This window comes from Choristoneura fumiferana, chromosome 7 (genome assembly GCF_025370935.1).
Source record: "Choristoneura fumiferana chromosome 7, NRCan_CFum_1, whole genome shotgun sequence".
NCBI lineage: Eukaryota > Metazoa > Arthropoda > Insecta > Lepidoptera > Tortricidae > Choristoneura > Choristoneura fumiferana.
In genome coordinates this window covers 9,948,582-9,967,986 of record NC_133478.1, presented here as the reverse complement: position 1 = coordinate 9,967,986, position 19,405 = coordinate 9,948,582, and the positions used below count along the sequence as shown (strand labels likewise).

General features: G+C 35.4%; 2 protein-coding genes across 4 annotated transcripts; one reads left to right on the top strand and one right to left on the bottom strand.

Moving 5' to 3' along the window:
- Window positions 1-9,364: 9,364 nt before the first annotated feature.
- LOC141429674 (uncharacterized) lies at window positions 9,365-12,600 on the top strand. Its single transcript, XM_074090106.1, has 3 exons — window positions 9,365-9,701; window positions 9,776-9,985; window positions 11,797-12,600. The coding sequence occupies exons 1-3, from the start codon at window positions 9,592-9,594 to the stop codon at window positions 12,128-12,130; spliced, it is 654 nt and encodes a 217-aa protein (XP_073946207.1). The 5' UTR covers window positions 9,365-9,591; the 3' UTR covers window positions 12,131-12,600.
- LOC141429672 (serine/threonine-protein phosphatase PP1-beta catalytic subunit) lies at window positions 12,583-19,290 on the bottom strand. Of its 3 annotated transcripts, none has more exons than XM_074090102.1 (8): window positions 19,026-19,285; window positions 18,545-18,610; window positions 16,495-16,626; window positions 14,695-14,910; window positions 14,366-14,557; window positions 14,135-14,286; window positions 13,924-14,058; window positions 12,583-13,736 (listed from the first exon to the last, which is right to left on the bottom strand). In XM_074090102.1, the coding sequence occupies exons 1-8, from the start codon at window positions 19,072-19,074 to the stop codon at window positions 13,638-13,640; spliced, it is 1,041 nt and encodes a 346-aa protein (XP_073946203.1). In that variant the 5' UTR covers window positions 19,075-19,285; the 3' UTR covers window positions 12,583-13,637. The 3 variants fall into 3 exon arrangements, with proteins under 3 accessions (XP_073946203.1, XP_073946205.1, XP_073946204.1); XM_074090103.1 differs by lacking the exon at window positions 12,583-13,736 and adding an exon at window positions 13,743-13,841 and having other exon boundaries at window positions 19,026-19,290; XM_074090104.1 differs by lacking the exon at window positions 18,545-18,610 and having other exon boundaries at window positions 19,026-19,278.
- Between the last annotated feature and the right edge of the window lie 115 nt (window positions 19,291-19,405).

The window sequence follows — 19,405 nt, the reverse complement described above, 5'->3', positions numbered from 1 at the left end:
TGCGTTTTTTTACCTTAAAAATCAGCAGGCAGGTAGGTAATTATGTCTTAGATAAGTAGACCTTAATTCTTCACCTATTTGTACCTAGATACTATTCTGTATTAAAACTTAGTAAATCTACAAATAGGCAGGGCGCAGGACTTAAATGTGGGATGAGCAAGATAAGTTTTGCGATACCCTATGATGGTACACCATACATTAGATAACAATGAATGGTGCGCAATTAAAGAAATGTTTAAATAAGCAAAAAACGCAAAACGTTCAAGGCGCGAGGCCCCTCAGACCACGAGGCTGTAGGCAGTAGCCCACGTCACCCACGCCTAGCGCCGCCTGCCTCTGTAAATAGGTATTCTTGCTTCAGTGGAGCCTGCTGGCTAGTAAGAACTAAGAGCTTTGTTATTGTAGTATGAGATCAATCTAGGAATTCTAGGAATATAAATAAATAGCTGCAATAAACCTTTACTTTCTCCGCTAAAACACTTAGGTACAAACTTACTTACGTTACCTACGTTTTAGCGGAGATGCAGGTCATCATTATCATAATGACTGATATGGACCTCCGCAAAGTACCATAAGCCAAATATGTGGTCTACCACCCTAAAAAGTTGATCAAAGAGTAGTATAATATACGGGGAAAAGAGAGCCCTCTCTCGTCTCATTCATGCAGACCGTTTTGAAGCGCCGTCTGCATTTCGTAACTAGTACCATTGATGTATATATCCATCCATACGTATAGCTATTAATAGTCACAGGTATTCTTTTACTTTACTGGATTTGCTTCCCAGCTCAAACCACATAAAAACTAAAAACAGGGCTGCAAAGAGAAGTGAGACCGCTTGAATTCAGTCTTCTTAAGTTTAAACCAGCCTCAATTTTCCGTTTGCAGCACTGTCTTTACTTTTTATGTGGTCTGAGCACTTGAGTTTCGATTGTAACGTAGCCATCTTGTTCCTTGTTGAGCGCGAATAGACGCCTGGCCTGACATAGAGGGTTGCTACACAAAAAATATTTGTAACGACTGAGCGGATACAATTATGTGACTTTTATATTAGAAATTACAATACGATTGTCAATTTCAAAAATAAAGTTCATTTTTGCGGTAATTATCAACGACAAAATATTTATTAATAAATAAAATTTTGTGATCTCAAGCTTTCAGTGACATCTATCTGAAACAAACGACAACAATCTGTTTTATTTTAGGTTAGATAAAGGAGATGGCGGCGCTATCGACATGAATTAGTACGGTATAAGCGACTGTCCCCCCCCTGAAGTTGATAATCGTTTCGTTTGCATGTCACAAAACAATATTGCCAAAAGACGTGTCTGTCAATTTGAAAGTTCGAATTTAGCGGCATATTCAATTGATAGGAACTTGTTTAAAAATTGATAGACCACTTATTTGGCTGATGGTACACAGTACACTTGAATCAATCAATTATATTCTAGGGATAATAGAAGACTAACGTAGGTATTATTAAGAATCCTGTTTCAAGATTTCCGGCTCAGCAGCAATCCTTGTTAGTATGTTGTAGGTACCTATGTATGTTTTCATGATGCGTAAAATAGCCATCACACGTGTAATGTGGTCGAAACGTCGAGGTAAATATTACTCTTGTGTTTAGCGTGATAAGTCCTGTTGTGGTATTTTGATTAACACACGACAGATAAGTCATCCCAGCCTATATACGTCTCACTGCTGGGCACAGGCCTCCTCTCAGAACAAGAGAGCTTGGGCCATAGTTCCCACGCGGGCCCAGTGCGGATCGGGAACTTCGCATGCACCATTGAATCGCTTCGCAGGTTTATGCAGGTTTCCTCACGATGTTTTTCTTCGCCGCAAAGCTCGTGGTAAATTTCAAATGTAATTCCCACTGTAATTCCGCACAGATAAGTACATATACGAAAAAAACCGGACAAGTGCGAGTTGAACTCGTGTGGAAAAGGACCCATATGAAAGAAATATTTTAATAATCTAAATTGCCCCATAATATTTTAACCAACATTTCTTTAATATTTTCCTGTAGGTACCTACCGTACCTTAAGTACAAGTGAAAACTGTTTAAAGTAGGTATTTGACGACCGGATGGCCAAGTGGTTAGAGAACCTGACTACAAAGCTTGAGGTCCCGGGTATACGATTCCCGGTCGGGGCAGATATTTGTATGAATAATACGAATGCTTGTTCTCGGGTCTTTGGTGTTCAATATGTATTTAAACATGTATTTATCTATATAAGTATGTTTATCCGTTGCCTAGTATCCATGGTACAAGCTTTGCTTAGTTTGGGACTAGATCAATTGGTGTCAAGTGTGTCCCATGATATTTTATCTAAAAAACAATTGAGTAGGTAAATGGTATAGGAAATAAGGGGTAAATTTTCTTCTATTTGATTAAATTAGGTAAGTACTTACCTACTTAAAAACTGCTTAACGGAGTACAAACCTATTTACCTACATAAGCCAGACGCGCCAGGCCAGATTTTTGTGTGAATAATACGAATGTTTGCTCTCGGGTCTTGGATGTTTCATATGTATTTATCTAGTTAAGTATGTTTAACGTTGCCTAGTATATAGTAGGCATGCAAAACTTTTTTTTTTTTTTATCTGAAAAATGCTATTTTATTTCAAGTTTTGACAAAACTTTTTATTTTATTCTCAGTGTAGTGCGAAAGTGCTCACCAAATTCTAAATTCATTTATTGACTTATACGAGTAGGTACATAATCTAATCTGTAAGTAAGCCAAAGTCGAATTTAAACGGCTCAGTAGATTCGAAGACAATTTGCTGTGACAGACAGACAAACATATAAGTGGTCCAGTTTTGTCAGTGGGATGAACAGAAACCTAAAAATTATTCCATATGTCAAAGTCAAAGTCAAAGTCATAGTCAAAATATCTTTATTCAATTTAGGCTATAACAAGCACTTATGAATGTCAAAAAAAATCTACCACCGGTTCGGAAAAACCTCTGCTGAGAAGAATCCGGCAAGAAACTCAAAGAGGTATATATTTTTTTTTAAAACGGATTTACAATATTATTAAATGATATGTATACATCACAAGTATTTAACACAACTTTATTTTTAACACAGTAGGTTCGCTATTTGAAGGGATTGCTAATGCGGATCGGAATTATTTCCAAATATCCCTGTCCATGATATAATCATTAACTTTATAATACGCCTTTGATATTAATTTCTTCTTGACAATAGATCTGAATTTTGTATCCGTTTCATTTATAATATTTTTTATTATAAAAACGTATGCAATTTCCCAGAAAAGACTTTTTGGCTTTAGCTAGTCTGTAAGATGGAACTTTAAGCTTCCCTGTGTTTCTAGTAGCCTTTGGCTTATCGACGTTAGTGGGAAAATCACATATGATCTTCCTAACATACATGATTATTTCAAAAACATAAAGCGACGGCAGGGTTAGGATATCTGTTTCCTTAAAAAAAGATCTTAAAGATTCACGCGTCTTCAAATTATAAATTGCTCTAATTGCTCTCTTTTGTAAGATAAAAATTGACTCAATGTCTGCAGCAGATCCCCATAAAATAAGGCCGTACGAAATAATGTTATTAAAGTAAGCAAAATACACCAACCGTGCCGTCGCCACATCGGTTAGCTGCCGTATTTTCCAAACTGCAAAAGCAGCAGAGCTCAAGAAGGTGCCCTAAAAATAATTTGTTATGTTATTCTACACATTTTTTTATGGGCATGATTATTATGTAGCACCCATGCCAAATTACAACTTTCTAGCACTAAAACTCTGACGTCGTGAAGTCTGGTAAGTATTTATATTGCATGGGCCAAGTTGTCCGAAATAAATGGATTTATTATTATAATGATTCCGTTTTTCCATTTTGACTACGGAACCCTAAAAACAAAGTACTGTCCGTTATGTTATACATATTATGGATATACTCTACGGAACCCTTTAGGTACTCTACGCGCCAGTCCGACTCGCACTTGGCTATTTTTTTGTGGTGTGCCGTGAAACTTTGATGAACGAAAAGTGTGCCGCTAAAGCCAAAAGGTTGAAAACGCCTGGCCTAGCCGTTACCCGCGCTCGCCACTCCGTTAGCGCGGAATTCGTTTATCGCTATCCCGCGTAAAATATGCAATTTTCCGGGATAAAAACTATCCTATGTCCTTGGTAAACTGAATTTCATCTAAATCGGTTCAGCGGTTTAGACTTGATGATGTAACAAAGAAACAAGCAAACAGGCTTACTTATTAAATTGGCAATGTGCCACACGAGGCCCATCATCCAAGACTATCTTTTTGTATTTTTATTGGTTACATATTTGATAATCGAAAATTAAAATACCTACGGTTAAAATGTCGATGATCAAAATATCGAAAATTAAAATAGCGATTGTATCACAATATCGAAAGTTGTTATACCTATGGTTAAAATGTCTAATTTTGGAATGTCGATTGATTAAAATATCGAATGAGTAAAAATGACGATAACCGTTATATTTAAGTTATAAATGTCAACATATTTGAATGTCGAAAATTAAAATATCGTACATACTTACAAATCTGCTTTATTTATTACTCCTTTCTCTTAATAACATTTATTTTACATAATCATCTAGTCATTTTTAGCACTCGCCAGCCGCTAACGCGGCACGCTCGCTTCGCTCGCTCGGCTCGTGCGTTGTTGTGGTCACAGTTCAAAACCTAACCGAATCAACTATTTTTGGTAATTCACCATTTTACCGAAATGTCTATAATATGTTCAATAGATTAGGTTAGGTTAGTATTGCGTCAAGGCGTGAGGCGCCTCAACTGGGCGGAATAGGAGCTCCGCGAAGCAGAGCTCCGTCTACCCTGTCACGTGATAGTTCGCACATAGGTAATTCGATACTATAACTTTCGATGTCACTTTTGTAGATAATTAGATTTTCGATATTATATTGGACGTAGGTTATCTTTTATCTTACTCTTCGAGATTCGAGAATATAAACTTTCGTTAAGTATTTTAATTTTCGATATTTATAAACAGCCGAAATTTTAATTTTTGATATTTTGAACATCGAAATTTTACCTGTAGATATTTTAATTTTCGATATTCAAATATGTAACCTTTTTATTTAATGCGGAATTTTTAATTAGTTATTCTGTGCTACAATGTAGGTAATGACGAGGTTTCAATCATAAACTTTATATATATATTACCTACTTAGTCATGCAAAATTACAGCTTTCTAGCACTAGCAATTTCTAAGCTAAACCGCAGGGACGTACCTACGGATGAACATGGCGAAATTAAAAAGATTCCTTGTAATACTACGGAACCCTAAAAAATAAACTTATTGGATTGCTCGTGTGTCTGTCTTCCACCGCTAAAATTGCTTCGAATGTTTTTCATCACACTTGCTCGTAAGCGCCTCAGTGGTTGCGCGTACCTACTGCTGCAGCTGCTGGCGCGCAGGCTCTAGCTAGGCATACGTACGTAGGTACCATCAGCCAAATATGTGGTCTACCACCCTAAAGTTGATAATCGTTTGCACGTCATAAAACAATAATGCCAATAGACGTGTCTGTCAACTTGAAAGTTCGATTTTAGCGCCATATTCATTCTTCATTTGATAGGAACTTGTTTAAAAATTTTCATCACACTTGCTCGTAAACAGTGTCGTAACATGCAGGCTACCTTGGTTGCAACCCCCCAAATAAAACCCTCGACCTTAATGTGCTTGTCATGAAACCCGTGGTCGGTAAATGAGTCATTGCCCATACTAATTTTGTTGTCTGAAGCCCAAGGTCGGTAAATGAGTCAGAGCGCCCGTACTGATACTGCTGCGCTGCGCGCGCTGCTGCAGAACCACATGCACAAACACGTTGAAAGCGCGCAGCCTAAGGTATCGCCAGTATTTGGAACAATTATATTTTTTCTTTTAGAAATATAAATTTTTACTCGCAAATGTGATGAAAAATATTGTGTGTCGCACGGGCGGTACTAGAATTACGAACATCGAATCATTAAAGCCCTCAGTCTTCGACTTCGGGCTTCTAATAGACTCTAGTTCGTAATTCCTTATTTACCGCCCTTAAGACACAATGTACTATTATAGACATATGATTAATTGTTTTTAATTGTTTTTATGGACTAACGTCTGGAATAAATATATCATTTCATTTAATTTTTAATTTCATAGACCACTTATTTGGCTGATGGTACCAGTGAATGAACACTTAAGGAAATTTTCGACTTTGAAAATTAATTTTAGACAGTTGGTCACAGTTTCTTTAAATTATTAGGTACTTTTTATTAACTACTTTAGTTGGCTAACATTATTCAATAGTTAACTGCACAATTTGAAAATATAGCACTATTTAAGGGAGGGGGGTGTCTATGGGCGGTGGTGATCTCTTACCATCAGGAGACCTACTTGCTCGTTTGCCATCCAGTCGAATAAAAAAAAGAAAAAAAAAAGGGAAAGTCACCAGTGAATCAACGCAAAATTGTAGTAAATGAACAAATGGAATAAAAAAAAACATTAAAAAAATGGAACCAATGAATGAACAACTTTAATATTAGTGTTTTGTCTCATGAATTGTATGAGAAAAAAAATACAACCGAATAAGGGCTATCGTTTTTTGTCTTTCTAGATGGCGCCACTGTTGCGTGAGGGTTTAAGTGTGGCTTTCAAAGTCTGTTATTACGGGCGTGAAAACAAAGTTTAGATTAAAATCATATTTAATACACCTTAAACCCGGACCATAAAAATATCGAGCAACCACAGTGTCGCGTAGTCCCGTTTTGTTTGGAAAAAAGGGAGGACAAATGTTTTCGAAAGACAAAACTGTCTCCAAACACAGACATTCATTGCCCCGTAACGCATAATTGCCATAATTAATATCAGGTAATGCAAAATATTCACAAAAATATTCTAATTATAAATAAACCCGCGTAGCTCACCCAAAAACTATGAGATTTGACATTTCGGCTCACGCTACACGAGCGCCTCTAGCGGCGAATTCATACGCGATAGCCCTCATTGATAACCTCCTCCTTTTCTTTGAAGTCGGTTAATAAGACAAAACACCAATGTTATTAGACTAATATGCTTCGAGAAACTGGGCCCTGGAATTACGAACATCGGATACTCAATAATTAAAGCTCGAAGTCGAAGTTCGTAATTCCTTATTTACCGCCCTTAAGACAGATTATTACTTATTATTTTTGTTTTATCCTCTTTCTTAACTTGATCATAATAATGATGATCCCAAGGGCGTTTTTAAGAGGTGATCCAATGTGGAACCTTTTAACATAAAACGTTACATACATTGACATCGTATTGCCATACGAACTACGAACAAATAATATCAGGAAGCGTAACTGCGCTGCGTTATAAAGATAGAAACTGTGTCCTAAACTGTGTCCTTCGCGCATGCGCGTCATTTAATTTTGACTGACATTTGTTTTGCAAAATAGGGGTGACACTCTTTCCCGGCCCGGATAACACCGACATGGAAATACCGGTTCTGTTTTTTGTGTACCCGCCCATAGAAACTGACAGAAGCTTCTATGGGCGTGTACACGAAAAACAAGGTCGGTATTTCCATCCCAGTATTATCCGGGCCGGGAAAGAGTGTCACCCCAAAATAGTGAGCTCACGTCAAATTTTAATATTTTGGATTGTAAACAGCTCTAAATTATTATGCCAACGTCTGTTATGAACAATGCAAAATTAAAATGTGCAGGGATCTCTTTCCACTAGTAATTATATTCCAAAATGTTCAAATACATTATTAGTTGGAGATGGTAAGTATTATGCAAAATCAAGTCTGTGGTCTATGGCTCACATAATGTAAATGACAGTTTGCTCACCTCTCTTCATACTTTCTTCTTTCTTGTATAGCCCAAACAATAGGTACACAGTCTTTATTTTTCTGACAGCAAAACTTAAATAAACCACCATTAAGGTTTTCGTTGATTTTTGTTATAATTTTTTTTTTCATGACAGTGTGAATAATATAAGATGCAATAGTTAATGTCAACTTCTCGTCACCTTTTACAAAAGATTGCTTTTTCCGATGCAGAGACGTTCATTATTGAAGAGTCCTGGTGTCACCACCCGTTCCATTTCACCATATGCATTACGAGGAGCATAAATTGCTATGTAACTGTGTTAAAATAATTGCAATTAAACCCGTGAAATACTTGTTATTGAGTCACCAGCACCAATATCTGACACAACAAGCGTGCATAAATATCTGATACGACTCTATTTCTGGGGCCGGAAGGACGTGTCAGATAATTTTGCACGCTTTGCTGAGGCAGATATTAATGCCGGTGACTGTACCTAACTCCGGTGGTCAACTATGGTTTTAACTTGTCTTTATCATTAGTTCCATTTCACCAAATGATGATGTTCAAGAGCAAATGCACGAGTTACTACTTGATATATCGAAAATACCATAGGTGTCCTACAATATTTGAAGAGTTCCCTCGATTTCCTTAGGATCCAATCATCCGATCCTGATTTCATGCTTATGGGAATTGGAGTGAATACTCAAACGATATTTTTTCAAATAGATTCATAAGTAAATGACGGATTTCTGAGGTAACAACAAAAAAAATACAACCGAATTGATAACCTACTTTTCCTTTAAATCGCTTAAAAAAAGAAGCTGTCATTCATTATCAATATATGGCACGTCATTGAAACGTTAGATGTAAGATTGTAAGAAGTGATCCGTTTGAACTTCAGTCAGGTTGTCATCTGACATTGCATCACGCGAGCCAACCAATCCCTGCATTCTTTCTGAATTTTAACCAATCAACAAGCACGTCTATTTGCAACCTCGAAATTGATTCGTATTTTGAATCATAAGTCGTTTTGGTTTTAGGTATGGCCACTTTTTGTGTGGAATTTGTTCTGAGTTTCTTCTTCTTCTTCCTGATATTATTTGTTCGTAGCATACAAAGGAAACCATAAAATTCATAGACACTGCCTACCGCACATAATTATACATCACAAAAAGTTGTCAAAAAGCTAACCGAAAGCGCCATCTTATTTTATTCTATGAAAACTGTCAGTTTGATGTTTGTGCTGCCCTCGGGTAAAATTAAAAGTAACCAATAATGCGGGCGTTACTTAACGTGATAGCTACGACATTTCAATAGAGGTCACTTTCGTAGCACAGTACATTAGGAGTCTGCCACGCAAACTATCTTCATCACAATGGACGATGACGTGTGGCAAACGCTTTATATATATTTTTTTTATTGTAGCTTTGCGCTCTTAGCGCGACGTCATATGACAGAAGACAAACAGTGTTGCCATTCTTGAGCTATCATTGACATCTATCGCGATTGTTTGTTGCGCTGCCATTTTAGCAAAAAAATTGTTAGTTTTGACACTCTTGGAGTAGAAAAACCAACTTTAATGCAGAAACTACAAGGTTCTAACTTCTAAAATGAAATTCGACTGTTGCTGCACAACATAACTTAAGTGCAATGCAAATGCTCGTTTTGATTTGATCGTTGATGTTTGAAATCTCAATCAATCGTTTCAAAACAAAAATAATTAAGTACATTTGCTGGTGACAATTCATTTATTCGTCTAAAAAAATGGAAAAAAGGGATGAAGAAAACATAAGTGAAGCAATTAACAACTCAGAAATGACGTTCGATAATCTAGTTGTCTTGAAAGAGTTCAGTAACATTGTAAATCACGTAAGGTGTGTTGAAAGTGTTGTTTTTGTACTATGAGTTTATTGTCAATTATTTATTTTATTTCTAATATACATTTTAGCGACGAAGAGTTTCTCCAGACAGTGCCTAAATCAAAAATGAAAAGAGTTAAATGGATCCCAATGTTCAACTGCCTGAAACAAGGCATTCTTGATGAGATGATTCAGGAAATGAATTCAATGTGGACCTCAGAAAACTTGCATCAAAAGCTGGAGATCTTACAAAAACAATCGAGGAAATATAGCCACTTGGAAATAGGCACAGTTTTATGGTAAGTTGTTGTCCTGAATGATTGAAATGAAGATCATTAAGAAATTATAGAATCTAGTTATTGAGAAATGTGTTACTTATTTACACTATCACAGAAACAACTTTTTACTTTTCTTTGCCAAAGCTCTTGATTTCTTACTTGTCCTATGGTATTTTATATAAAAAATGACTACACCATACATTGCTTCCTAATTTTCCTCATGGAATTCTTTTCTTATATGTAATTGGAAAAATCTTAATACAATAGTTGTTGTCGTCCATGGGGTGTCATTGGATGCAGTGGATTGTAGAATTCATTAATAAAGGAAACTATGTCTTACAATAGGCAAATGCTTTGTAAGTTCAGCCTGTATACTTCACAATAGATTCTGTATTATTCCTTGAAATATTCATATTATTCAAAGAATAAACTAGCTATTTATTCCATTAATGAAGACCTGAGCACCTGAGCATCATCCGTATAGTATGGCCCTTTCATTCTGAGAGGAGGCCTGTGTCCCGCAGTGGGACGTATTTAAGCTGGGATGATGATGATGATGATATAGTATGTCACGTCACACCAATTTTGCCCTTCTTTAGCCAGCCCTGCCCCCTCACCCTCACACATATTGCTATGAAAATTATAATTATTTTATTCCTATGCCACAAACTGCCTGACCCCTCCCCCCCCAAAAATGTGTGATGTAATTTAAGGATAACCTTGTGTGTGTGTGTGTGTACTTGTGCAGTAACTGTGTGATTTGTTAGTCTATTTTTAAAACTGTTCACTGAAGAATTATGGCAGCACACAAACAGTACACACAAACTTTGAAAGTTTTCAGTGTTGATTAATCCAATGTTATGATAATATTCTGTGCCAAACTATCTATATTCATAATTAATTCAATGCATGCTTAGCAATCTTCATTCCATATCAGTATAGGTACATGTAGTACTAATTCTAATATATAAAATTCTCGGGTCACAATGTTTGTGACCAGAGTCCTCCGAAACGGCTTGACCGATTTTTATTAAATTTTTTGCGTGTGTCTGTCTGAGAATAGGATGTAAACTCTTTTTATACATCTATGCGAACAGTTGTTGCAGGCAACAGCTAGTAATATGTAAAATAATGATTATAGCAATCTATCCTAATATTTAAAATGTGAATCCAATTATGATTGTTTAACACTTTCATGCTTAAAGTGCTCAACTGATCATGATGTGATGATTCTGATGATAGTGGTGTGGAGATATATATATAGCTTAACATGGAGGACATAGGATAATTTTTAACTCCACTATCCCATCGGATAGCACCAAACAAATTCTTGGCAGATGAAGTCACAGGCAACAGGTAGTTGCAGTCGCTAGTAGTAGCTACCTGTATAAAACTAAATTAATGAATAAATGTGTTAGTCAGCACAAAACTTGAGAATGACTAGACTAATTTGGCTCATTTATTTTGCAATTATTTGTTGATGCTCAGGGAAGGTTCTTGTGAGGAGAAATACTGTATTACTTCCTGTGGGAGAGTGATTAATGAATTCTACACAAGCAAAATTGCAGAGGACACCTAGTAATGTGTCAGCTTGCCCTGATTACATGATGTAATATCATGTGTAGTGCACTAACATGTATTTAATGTGACTATATGTAAAGGATTGTGAGCCTAATGTGAGGTACCTAACAAGTTAGATTACAACTAAGCATTCTCAAGGTCCATTTTAAATTTTATCTTGACATTAATAAATCCTGCTAGCCTGATGCAGATATCACTCTACTTTTAAATAACTAGCAGAATTATTACTAATATGTAATTTTTTTTTATAGGAGACCTCAACTAGGCAATGTGAAGAGTCAATTAAAAGCTCATGATGCTGCTAACTTGCAAAAACAGAAAAAGGTACTAGAGAGTCTTGCAAAAGAATATGAGACTCGAGTCAGCAGGTTGAAGAAGATTCTCTCAGCCAAAAGGGGTTACATCAAAGCTTTACAGATGGATGTACAAAAATATCAAAAGAAAAATGATAACAATGTGTCTAAAATCAGTGAGAAGCTAGAGAACCATCACCATCTTGCTCAAATCATTGTCACAAAGCCAGATATTGAAATAGATTGGACAATAAATGATTTGGAAGTTGACATGAAAATTGAAAATGCATGACAAGATTATTGGAATAAAATTTATATTTCAGAAAATTGTACACACCTGAGAAAAAGTACAGTGAATTTTAATAATAAATGTATTTTAACTCAATGACCTTCAGAAACTATGTGATTATATACTTCTACTAAGATGTAGATGAAAATAGAGAGTAAAATTTTGAATGTTTTTGACATCACACTAAGTTAACAGAAGCTTAATTTTGCAGTGAATGTACAACAGCTAATTACTTAGATCAAGGTACACAAAATAAGGACAAAGCTAACTCGAATTTGATAATAATATCAATTGATAAAGAAAAAGCTTTCCAGTGAATGATAATGATAAGCCTTAAAAGAGAAAATTATAATTATGTAATAGATTAAAAAATGTTCACAAACCATCCATTACATTACATGTTATAAAAAAAACTTTTCTTAAATGCAAAACTAACTGAAAATAAAACAAAAATAAACTCCTTATTATTTTAATAGTAATATTTATTCATGAAAATTATTTGACATTGTTAACATAGCTAAAAAATAAAATTGTACAATGCAAAATTTGCATATAATTTTATGTTATAATATATAATAGCAATTGCACTATTGTTGCGAGGACTACACTGCGCCTATCATCTCAAATGATAATGATTTAACTAGATTTTATATTACTGTAAGCTGCGACGGAAAAGCCTCAATAAGGAGATCAAGGTGCCAATTTGTAACAAACAAATTTAAGAATATCTACTTATTTTGTAAGAGTAATACTGGAGTGCAAAATAACATTAATTTCACTGGCACTGCTGTGCTTTAATTGCTTTCTTCCTGAGCCGGGTTTATCAGAGCCAGCTCCAATCAACAGACTTTAGTACTTTATAAGTTACATCAGAAGTAGTTTAGTAAATAGAAATCTAAGGGACGATTTTTTCCAATCAAAACAAATTAAATTTAAATAAAAATCTTTCAATCAACTATTATCGTCACTTATACGAGACCTATAATAATATACTTTACATTTATAGGCACATTAGTTACAGAATAAACAAAGCGAATGTGCTTTCGATCCACTACAACTCAATAAACTTGTAATGTGAAAATGTAACTACGATTTTCTGTCCAATGCCCGCATCTTTAAGATAGCTTTCCATTTCAAAACTCTTTAATATCAACAATTAATTTAACTAGTACACCAACGTCAACAACACAAAAGGGACAATCCGATCTAAGACATTGTGTTATATGAGGGATCGAAAAAGCAAAAAGTCACGAGGCATCGCCGAATAGATCATGTTTGCTCAATCTCCACAAAATCTCTGTAGAACTAAATTCATAAATTAATATCACTCACATTAATAATAAAAATTAAAAATAAGAAGGCACAAGCAAATTGATAAATAATTTTAACAATCCATGACATACTCGGCTCTGTCCAGCGACCGCACTAAAGTAGTAATTATAATACATGATATAATCAATTATTTGTAGCATTCCTCTCACTGTGCAGCACACTGGATCCCAAATGTCAGTTATTTCTTTTTAGGTGGTGACCGTTGTGGCGTGGCTGGCCTCCCACTGTTGATACCATTGTATTGGTATTTCGCCTTTTTCTCAGATGGTTTCAATATCTATATGAAGGGATTGTCGATATTAGTCTCTTGGTTGAAAAAAAAAACATCAGTGGTAAATTAGCGATCCTTTTTAACCAACTTCTTCTCAGAGGGTTTCAATATCTATGAAGGGATTGGCGATATTAGTTGATTAGTCAAAAAAAAGCATTAAATTAAATAAAAATTAAATGTAAGGTCTATATACCTGGAAAGAGCACATAAGTGTTTCGTCAACAGACATCATTCCTCCGGCATTGTCAAATTCTCCACAGTAGTTAGGGGCCGAGAATAGGGTCACAAGTTGTCTTTTCGCAAAGAATTCATAGCCATCCTCGACCACCTGAAATTATAATTATTATTCTAGAACAAGATCAGACTAAGCAAACAAATACTGCAATAGTAAGTTAGGTAGGTACCTGGTGAGCTCGACAAATGAGATCCAAGTCATGTCTATTGAGAAATTTGCTGACAACATCGGGGCCGAACGTAAACGAAACTCCACGGTCATTCTCACCCCATCCTTGCACATCCTTGTCTGGATCTGACCACAGCAGGTCGCATAGCAGACCTGTTGATAAATAGCGATACTGAACCATCTGATATTAAGCAGCAATAGGTATCTCAAATAAATTGGTGTTCTGGTATACCTGTATCAGGCACATCAGTGGGTCTCATTATCCTCCTGATCTGCTCCATGCCTTGTAAATCTGGCGAGAGGCCACCGTGGCAGCAGAATATCTTCTCATCGATGATAGCAGCGATTGGCAGGCAGTTGAAGCAATCCGTAAAAGTCTTCCATAGTTTAATGTTGTATCGGCGTTTGCACTCGTCATAGAAACCTGTTGCAACAGAAGCCTTAAAATGAGTTTTATAGACTTAAATGAAATTGGTCAGATGTAATCACGACAAAAGTTCTAATAATATGTAGATTATATTACTTTATCACAATTTAATGATAATGTAAAAGGATAATTACCATAGATGCGGTTTATACTCGCGCACTCGTGATTGCCTCGTAGAAGGAAGAAGTTCTCGGGATATTTGATTTTGTAAGCCAGAAGGAGACATATGGTTTCCAAGGACTGTTTGCCGCGGTCCACGTAGTCGCCGAGGAAGAGATAGTTGGCCTCGGGTGGGAAACCCCCATACTCAAAGAGACGTAACAAATCTGTGTACTGGCCATGTATGTCACCTAAAAAATTTGGATGTTTTAGTGGTACACACCAAGCTTCATCATTGCCAATCTTCTGCCTTCACAATAATAAACATTTCCACAAATCTTATGCTTTAAAACTTTTAATTATCCAATTAGTTTTAACAAAATATCCACTGGAACGTGTTTATCTTGCTACTTTCAAGAATTTAAAATTAGCAGCTATTCATAAACATATTTTATGTTCCATACATTACATTATTTAAGACCCTGTTTAAGTACTTTTATTAAGTATGGATGCAAGCTCCAGATCTCAACTAATTTACTGTAGGTATCAGTATGTGTAGAATCTATTTTTGTAAGCACTAAAGCATCTGGCAGACTTGAAATGAGAATCTGTTGGTTGTATATAAAAGTGGATTTCGCAGATAGGTAAGTAAGAATGTATGTTTCATACAATAAAAGGGCAAATTTTTATTCAAGCATCACCAGGCATTGATTCTAATAATAGGAAAAAATATAATCACACAACTCCATGTATAGGGAATCTACAGGTGGAAAGTTGAGATGGGGCAGCAAGGGCAGCTATGAGATCCCTTGCTGCTACGCGAAAATGCTCTTAGGAGACCTTTACTAACTTTTTGAGTGATGACAATCAACATTCACAGATTTTTGATAAAATGTACAATCAGCGAGAAAATCGTCAGATTTGACTTTTTTTTAATGCCATTCGGTCCCATTTCTATCAAGGATTAAAACACTCTTTGAGACCAACTAAGGTTAGAGTACTAGAACACCCACAAATCAAAGAAAACTTTCCATGCAGTTCATAGGGTACCTACTAATTTGCAAAGTGAAACATTTGCATGTTGTTTTTTTTACGAATATGAATCCTTTATGCTTAAAGAAAATTAAACAGTATGTAGACAACTAAAACCTGAACATTTTAACTAAAGTTAGTGTCAACCCAGTATTGCTGCCCCATCTCAACTTTCCATCCTGGATAATATATATTTCTGTCTAATAGTTCAGTAGTAAATTTTTGCAGGGGCAACACCACTTAACAAAATATTTACCTAGGTGAGGATCGTCAATAGTACATTATATCAAGAATATAAAATTGTTTAATGTAAAGGTCAACATCAGCATAAAGTGAACACTAAAGTAGTGGCTTAGTGGCCTACTACTGATATTTTGTCACACTAATTGACAATTATCCAACAGACTACACATTAAGAACAATCATGTAGATTCTTCTTTCCTGTGTAAATCTGGAGATTCATCATCATATTATGTATGACTTGGGGGTGATATGGTATTAAATAAAATTGTAATAGTTTTCGATGCTCACTTTCCCCTTATCAGTAAAAGTAAGCAGAGTTATATCACCCCCCTCCGCCCTATGCTTCTGTAAGCTCAGGTTTCAATTCAGATTTCGATATTATAGAAAAGCAGTTCACAGGTCCAAAAAATAATGAATTTATAGACTAAGTATTTTTCCATCCAGACTCCCCCCCCTTCATCTCCCATGGTGCCTCAGCAATACTTGATCCTTTGTCATGTATTTGTTTACTAAACATTAAGAGGCTATGTGGAACAGTTACAGTAAATAGAGTACTTTACCACAAATCTTGAGCGGTGCCTCCAGTTCCAGTAATATTGGCTGCTGCAGGAATATTTCCCTTGATTTGGTGCAGAGTCCGCGCACCTCCGACTCTGACATCTGCACTGTCTTGCCGGGTCTGCATCCTCGAACTGTGCCAACATTATACAACTTGTGTTAAGTGGATTACAGAGAAGCCTGCCTGAAATAAGGCTGACATTTAATTGGCTAAGTAACAATATACATACAGCTTGTGTAATCTTTTAATCACAAACAATGTTACAATGCATTTAGAATGATTCATTGTAGGCTCAAGGAATTGATTTATACTTATTAACCCCTTGCATCATATTAGTCATTGTCAGATACTTATAGAGATCTAAGTTGTCACAATCAAATACATGTGAAAATGACTGTGTTGTAATGTAAGCATTATTGTTTGTTCATTAGCTCTTGACTACTAGTCAAGGAGAAAGTTATTTATCTTTCTTTTTCATTGACTATAAAAAATTACTCTTAAAAACATGTAACCACAATTTTTATTCCAGTTGTGGTTAGATATTTTGCGACTAATTAACAACTAATTTGCGAAAATTAACACTGCTATTTATGCTACTCGTAATGATTTGAAGAGATACACCATCAATAATGACTGTAGATAAATATCTCACCTGATGCTTTTATAGATATTGGCTTCAGAAAGATTTAAGTTTTTTACTCTTGGAATGTCCCACGCACATATATAATTGTTTGTGAATTGAACATTTTTTAGTACCTACTAGGTTCATTCACCTTCTAGCTTGGTACTTTAAACAAAATGACCTAATAAGTTGTTGGTTGTAGTATGAGTAAAAGTGAAATTTCTTAAGCAGGCAGGCAAAATATTATCCTAGTAGTTCACCATAAGCAGGCAGGCTAAATATTGTCCTAGTAGTTCACCGTAAGTGCTTTATCATAAATTTACTGATTCCTTTGGCTATGGAGTGTATTGAGTAGACAGCAATCCTAGCCAGGCAGTCCCTACAGGGGGGTGGCAGCATGGTGCTATAGTGCAAATGACGCTGCCTACCCTGGAATATACCCCATGTAAGCCTATGCCTTTGAGACCACATTTCCTCTTAAAAGCATCAGGTGGATATAACTATATAAAACACATAAATCTCAGATTCCACAACATGAAAAATACATAACAATACCATGGGCAGAGAATTACCATATGCAAGATAAGACATTTTACAACAATAGGCATTTTCAGGCAAGATCTTCAACTATTCATACACTTATACTTAAAATTCATAGTCACAATGCATGCTATAATTTGAGCATTCTAAGTACAATTGACCAAATCTTGGAAAAATGAGTACTTAATTTACATACAGGTTTAAGTAACTGTTACATATTAATATTTAATTAACTTAAGCACATGCAGTTGTAAATGAAATAAAAGGTTTTCTACTTTACTGACATAATTATAAAAATTGTAGATATATGTTAACACTAGCTTTGACCGTGGCTTCGCCCGCATAGAATTTGGTTATCTCACACTGTTCCGTCAGGAACTGTGCATTTTTTGGCACTCTGGACCATATACAATTTCTATGCCAAAAATCACATCAATCTGTTGCTCCGTTTCGATGTGAAAGATGGACAAACATACATACAAACACACACTTTCGCATTTATAGTATTAAAAGTATAAGTATGGATATGGATTATAAAGATCTTTCAATATAGATGTATTATGTATTCCATGTTGATAACATGAGCAACATGAGTCACATGTTACTTTAAGTATATATAACAATATTATTAATAATATTCTCAAGTTTGAGGGAGTACAGAGTGTGCAGCCAACCAGAAATATACGACACTTATTATTTAGATCATAGAATAGGTTATTTTTAGCATGATTGGAATCTAGATCATATTGCAAAAGGAAAGCACTCAATTAAAAAATATTTTGGTATAGGAACAAACCACTTGTCAGGTTAATTCAAACAGGATAATCAAATCAACAATCAAAAGAATCTAGCGCAATACTGTGGCCAAGAACTAAGCAGATAACCATACATTCAGATGAAAAGATGTCTTTCAATTTCCCTTTCCGCCTTGCAGTTTCCTGTTGCACTCTGTATACTGTTGTAACCCATCAAAAAGCAGCGTAATAAAGTGAAATAAACATGTTTAAATCAAGTAAAGTAACATACAATGCGAACAAAGCATAACAATAAGCCTAAGGAAGTGTTCCATATAATTTGACATCAATGATCAAGAGTATGAGTTGTTGGGCTGTCGAAACATTATTAATGTGTAAATCTGTCGTGACAACGAAAGTAGTCGTCAGCATCTCTGACGGATGATCATCAAAAGTAGAATCAGATAAGAATTGAGGATAATCGATTTATTTATGAGTTTGACGTTTCTATACCTACATACTTGTGATAATTACGCAACTAACAGCACGAGAACTTGGATATATTATTTTGTTTTTTAAAGTTTACGTTTCGCCACAAAAATTTACACAGTAACGAGTAAATAGGTGAATCATTACCTTCTAAAAGCCTGTGAATTAGACTGTCAACATTGAGTTCGTCAGCCATATTTACTACACGAATAATTTACGTCAAAATCTTTCGACAACCACCGCCGCGATGGTCCTCCTCCTCCAATAAGAATGGACTAAGGTATAGCACTTCCGAGCCTTGTGACTATTTCCTACGAGTATAATTTTAAAACATAATTGAATACTTTGAAAATTAGCGCATTACTTGCAAGTAAACAATACTTGTAATTTAATTTCTAATTTCCAAAATAAAAATATGCAACGCAAAAAACAATTTTAGTTAAATAATGTGTATGTATTGTTTATCTGTGGTAGGAAAGACATTTTTGTTTATGACAGCCAGTGCTGCCATGCGCAAATATTGACTA

Excerpts from the sequence above, each read along its gene's own strand:
- LOC141429674 (XM_074090106.1), top strand. The coding sequence starts at position 9,592 with ATGGAAAAAAGGGATGAAGAAAACATAAGTGAAGCAATTAACAACTCA. Across the intron at positions 9,702-9,775 it reads AACATTGTAAATCACGTAAG|CGACGAAGAGTTTCTCCAGA; the intron begins GTGTGTTGAAAG and ends TATACATTTTAG. Across the intron at positions 9,986-11,796 it reads GAAATAGGCACAGTTTTATG|GAGACCTCAACTAGGCAATG; the intron begins GTAAGTTGTTGT and ends TTTTTTTTATAG.
- LOC141429672 (XM_074090102.1), bottom strand. The coding sequence starts at position 19,074 with ATGGCTGACGAACTCAATGTTGACAGTCTAATTCACAGGCTTTTAGAA. Across the intron at positions 18,611-19,025 it reads AATTCACAGGCTTTTAGAAG|TATACAGAGTGCAACAGGAA; the intron begins GTAATGATTCAC and ends GGGTTACAACAG. Across the intron at positions 14,059-14,134 it reads TCATTTGTCGAGCTCACCAG|GTGGTCGAGGATGGCTATGA; the intron begins GTACCTACCTAA and ends TTATAATTTCAG.